The 5,545-nt window shown below is 30.1% G+C and overlaps 1 protein-coding gene across 1 annotated transcript in view; it reads left to right on the top strand.

Annotated features, from left to right (window-relative positions):
* Positions 1-3,957, top strand: part of LOC106457633 (ADP-ribosylation factor-like protein 6-interacting protein 1) — a 37,007-nt gene extending 33,050 nt beyond the window's left edge. Inside the window, exon 6 of the mRNA XM_013917068.2 lies at positions 676-3,957. Within this exon, the coding sequence (XP_013772522.2) occupies positions 676-791 (116 nt within the window). The 3' untranslated portion in view covers positions 792-3,957. The remainder of the gene's footprint in view (positions 1-675) is intronic.
* The last annotated feature ends 1,588 nt before the right edge of the window (positions 3,958-5,545 follow it).

Genomic DNA, 5,545 nt, shown 5'->3' with positions numbered 1-5,545 from the left:
AAGATGAAGAAAAGTATTTTAATTTTAACATGAAAATCACTTGCATGTGGATTAAGTAAAAAAATACTGATATATCCACGGACAATTTTTTTTTTAGTTTATTAAAAATACTTCTCTAAAAATATGATTTTTTCTATGTGAAAGACACAATGTTTACTGAAAGTCTGCTATATTAAAAGTTAGTGGTATCAAAGCTATGAAGACTTCAAAAGAAGTCACATGGTCGGTCGAACCAACTGAGCTTGTGTTGAGAGAGTTAATGTCTTTGAGGCTTAGCTAACAGATAGATACTTAAAAAGTTTATATGCAATGCTATGTTTTACCAATTGAGTACTCTCACTGTTAAAGGTACTTGTGACTGTAAATACCTCAGGAGCTTCTTTCTGTCAGGTTAGGAAATATGGGTTAGTCTCAACAATACAAACTAATCTATAATAAAACTAAATATACTAATTATCTTGACAGTATTTATATAAAGCATATAGAACTTTACATACATATAATAATACTTTACAGGTTCTGAGTTATATTTCAAAGAATACCATTTGTTGAAGTATATTTGCATGTTAATCTTCAAAATGTTGTCTTTTTTGTACAGAAATAACACTAAATGAAAAAACTAGCACTTAGTCATCTTTTTGTTTTTTTTACTCCTTAATATATGTACATTTACAGTTCTAGGACTGGTGATGCTACCTGGTCTGAAACATCAAGGAATTCTTCAAAAGTACATCAGCCAAATAGCACAGCAGCTAAAGAACATTGTTGGTCAGAAGCTGAAGAAGAACTAAATTTAATCTTATTGAAAACTTCATCTTTATTGTAGTTCATAGTTGTATTCCAGCATTTAAGAGAATATTTAGTGATTATTGATTTGTCCCCAATGTTCTATGCTGTCAGGTTCTTTGTGCCAATTTTCTTATTGCTCAAAGCACTAGTCCATATACTTATTTAAATTGAAATTTAAGATCAAAGGTTTATCGTAAGTTTTTTGTCTTTTCACATTCATCTGTTCTGTAGCATATAGAATATTTCATACTTTTCAAAAGCTAATGCACTTTTTAAAGGCTTGAGAAATGTAATGAAACATCATGTTAGGCTGTAGATATTTTTCTCATATTCCTTTTAGTTACTCCATTATGCCATATCTTATGATAATGTGTTTATTTTCTTTGGTAAACCTGAGAAGTTATCATCAGACTAAGTAATAATTTATTTTATAGTCACATTGTGTTTATCTTGATCTCTTTTAGTCTTTCGCTTTAGGTCAGTTATTTTTTTCTTATGTGCTTTTAATATTGATAGTTGTGTATAGAACCTTGAACTCGAATTTAATTACATTTAGTTCAGTAATTTGTTTTTGCCTTCTACCCTTCTAAATACTGATGGCAGTAAAATTTTAACACAAGTTATTGAAGTTTTATGCAAGATACACCTTTAACCTGTAGGAAATGAAATGAAGGATCCTTCAAACATTAGTGGTCAAAAATGTATTGCAAACATTTCTTAACTAATTGTAAAAAAAAACATTATGCATTTTTTTTTTTTGTAAACTTTAGAAAATATTTTGGTAAACAAACAATTTGTTACTTTGGCAATCCAGTCATAGGAGTTGATGGTTCAGGAGTAAAGCCATTTAGTTCTGTTCTCTTGTTACTTTGGCACAGCAAGGAAGCTGGATATTCTAGAGTGAATCTCCGTCAACATCTGAAATAAATTGTTTTGAAGCTCATCGCCATAGTAGTTTGAATGGAGGAAAAAAGGAGGTGATATAATTAGGTATTGTATCAAAAATTCTAAGTGCATATACTTGATTTTATAATCTTTTCCAGCAAACATCCTGAAATTTAATTTGTTTAATAAGGTTGGAGAACTTGAAACGAGATGAAAAAATGTAATGGCATATAAATATTAGTTGTTTGTAATTGCATAATTTTCTATGAGAAAACTTCAGGATAGCAGTACACAAGGTATTTAAACTAAATAGTCTCAAGCATGATAGTCTGGAAATCTGGCTCAGCAAGCTGATGCAAGGATTGCACAGAATATATATCAGAATTTTAGTTTGTTCTTAAAACTTGTTTACTTAGTTGTTGTTAATGTTATTTTTAAGCCCTTAGTTTGATTTACTATTTTAAGTTTTTAATAATTATGCTAGTGAGTTCCACAAGGAGTACTTCACTTTTTTAATGTGTGAATAATGAATATAAGTTTCACCTATTAACATTTTATATATAGACCTTAGTTCAATAAACTGGTTCTTGAAAAAGAAAAGTCATGTTAAACTCATGAAGCTAAAATTATGCTGTGTCATATAAAAACCTCACTTAGAGTATATAGCTCTTGAAAAAAAGTGGCAATGTTTATTCCTGAAAGTTTTAATTGCAAACTTAAGTAAAAGTACTTCAGTCTTAAGAAACTCGTAATTCTAAATTGAAGCTAAAGTTTCCATTTCCTGTGAAAAATAATAGTTTTTAGATATTTCATCAAAATCATTAAGATTAAAATATAAACTCTTAAAATATTACAAAGTATATTGGTTGATTTGTTAACCAACATCTAAAAATAGAGGTGATGGGTTAAGTATTTGACATAATAGTATAACTAACGCTAACAGATCTACTATTACATATCTATTTAAAAATTTCTGTGTATCACAGAACACAATACTGTGTTCATTGGTTTCTGTAGTTTGACTTAATTTTGTTATTTTTGTTCTGGATCTTTGTGTTTGTTCATTACAGCAAAAATATATATTTATAGATAAAGATTTTAGCACCCAGTACATAAATTACATTTGTTACAGCAGCAAGTATAACAACATTATGTTAGATTTTAGTTACTGACATCAAAATATGCAAACTGGTATATTGCATTGCAGTATGTGATGTTTTGATCCTTTTTTGTTCATGTTAAAGATTTGGCTTTAATGGACTGCTCCTGCCTGTTTTTAGATAGAACATTTTGGCTTCTTTAATGAAGCCTTCTTTGAGTCAAAGTTCAAATTGTTAACAGTGTAGTGTCTTTTTTTTGTTGGTTAGCTCAGCCATGTGATGGAGTTCCTTCCTTTGTATTTGTCTCTCAGTGTGAGTAGACATATCTGAAAGTGTATTGTGTGAGTTGTAGGCCTGTTAAATTTATAAATATGACATCTTCATGTTGTTTTAAAGTTGTTATTTGTACAGTTTACAATTCAGTTATGGTTAAAGTTTTTTAATATTATTATCTTTACAAAACAGTTTTTGATCTTTTTAAAGAAACATATTTTGAAACAAAAAATAATAATGAAGTAACATGACAGTGTTATTCTATTTAAGTAGACACAATCTCAACAATTATGTCAAATGTCTCAAGTTAGTAATATCTTCAGTGCAACTTTTCTTGTTGTCATAAGGTTTCTTGCTTTTTTTTTTATTGTGTAAGATGTATACTGCCAGAGGACCTTATTCTTATTCATGCTTCACATATTTTATGTTGACCCTGTATTGTATAAAAGTTTGGTTGTTGTGTGTTTTGCTGACTATATTTAATCAGATTTTCCCCCTTTAAAATCATGTAATTGATTAATTGTTGAGTTATTACTAAGGCCAAATCAAACTACATCTGTAAAATTTTTTTGTTATTCATATCAGTATTATTGAGTCACAGTATTAGTAGAGAAATTGTGAAAAAAATATAGATGATGTGTAGACTTTATCAAAGCAGCTTAACAGAAAGGGAAATATTTTTTAGAATAGCTGGTATTCATAATATAATAATATTAACACAAAATAATTTCATTTCTGTGTCTTTTCACTTTTAGACTCTCATTGTTCAGTGGTACTGTAAAAGTCTTTTTCTTATTATACAAGAACCATATACTCTGTAAAGAACTTTCTAGTGTTAATATGTGGATATTTATATTGAAAACAACATCCATGTATGATACTGACATTCTGAATAAACTGTATTTGTGTATGTTCTGAGTATTATGTAATTCATTATATACAGCTGCAAACACAACCTTATTCCGTGCAGTTTATCATAGAATAAACCAATTGTTGTATGGTTGACCATTATATGACCAACTAGTATTTTGTGTGATATAAGTACTTTTTGTTGTGTTATTCATTGTAAAAATAAACATTGTGTTGTCAAATACAAGCTTAATAAATTGTTTGTTTGTTCCATATTCACACCACAACATATAAGACATTCATGTAGAAGGTATTTGGTCATTGTAAGGTGCAGTGTCTTGTATTTTTAAACGTGGAAGGCCTGTAACTTACTGATTACCTATATTTGAATCATTAAGTGCAAGTGTGCATAATGAGAAAATTATTGTTTCGTGAAGCAACAAATATTTTCAACATCCAAACTTTTCTGTTTAATTAGCAAAATACATCGTTATTCACACTTGTGTTAAAATACTTCTTATAGCTTACAATATTGGAAATAATAATGGAAAACCACAGGTGATACAATGCAAAAATGTGTATGTGCAACTAAATGTTTGATTTGTCATCATTACGTGCAGTCCGAGGCATGGCAAGTGGTGTTCCATCATTGTTTTTTTACTTCTATGTATCACTGTGTTACTGGAAGATGAATTGTTATCCAACAACTCTTGTTCTTGAGGGAATGATGTTATGAATAAGAACATTTTATACTTGTTAACAGTCTAGGTGCCATCAGTTTTTTTGTACAGTTCTAACAGTTTTGGATGAGATGCAACCAATACTTGTATTGGTCCTCCAACAGGATTCCTTACAGATGAAACCATCCTCCTGTCTGCCATTGAAAAAACTATTATGACTGTTGTCAAACAGTTTGGATTCATCTGTAAAGAGTACCCTCCTTCAGCATTGCTTACCATAGTGTATGAATTCTGATGCCCATTTCTGCCTTTTGGATTAGTTACCTATCCTAAACAGTTAATCATCCATCGTGTGACATGTGTATCTTGCTGTTTTTGGAAGTAATTTTATTATTTGTTGCTAGATCATTAGCAAGATCACTATTGCATTTTTGAGTATCTCTTGAGAGCTCGAAATCTCTATCTCATCTACTTCTTTTGTCAACAGTATTAGTTTCACGTACTCTCTTCGGAGATTCCATACAGGTCTTAGAGAAACATGAAATTTTGCCTCAATTTGTGACACGGAGGAGGAGGATCCTTTACTAGCTAAAACATTGATTTCTACACATTTGACCTGTGGCATTTCAGTCTTGTAGAAAAATAGTATGGGTGTATACTTCTAACCTTTTATAGGCATTATCTGATTGGTTGATGTGCTATGCATTTATATGAAGCAGGAAACAAAAAAAGAACAGTAAGAGGTGACTGTATTAAAGTTTATAAGGTTGTGTTGGAGATCAATAAAATAAAGGCCTCTGATTTCTATGCATTGTATTCTGAAGACGAGAGGACGAAAATTTGGAAAAAGACAGGCTAGACTTCAAGTGAAGACACTTATTTTCCTAACAGAGTGATTGGCTAATGGAAAAAGTTGCCGTTTAAGAGGGAATCTATGATTTCCTAAAATGTAAAGAAAGTGTTCACATT

This window comes from Limulus polyphemus, unplaced genomic scaffold (genome assembly GCF_000517525.1).
Source record: "Limulus polyphemus unplaced genomic scaffold, Limulus_polyphemus-2.1.2 Scaffold354, whole genome shotgun sequence".
Taxonomy (NCBI): Eukaryota; Metazoa; Arthropoda; class Merostomata; order Xiphosura; family Limulidae; genus Limulus; species Limulus polyphemus.
Note: the sequence above shows the minus strand (reverse complement) of the source record. Positions and strands in the feature narration are given on the sequence as shown.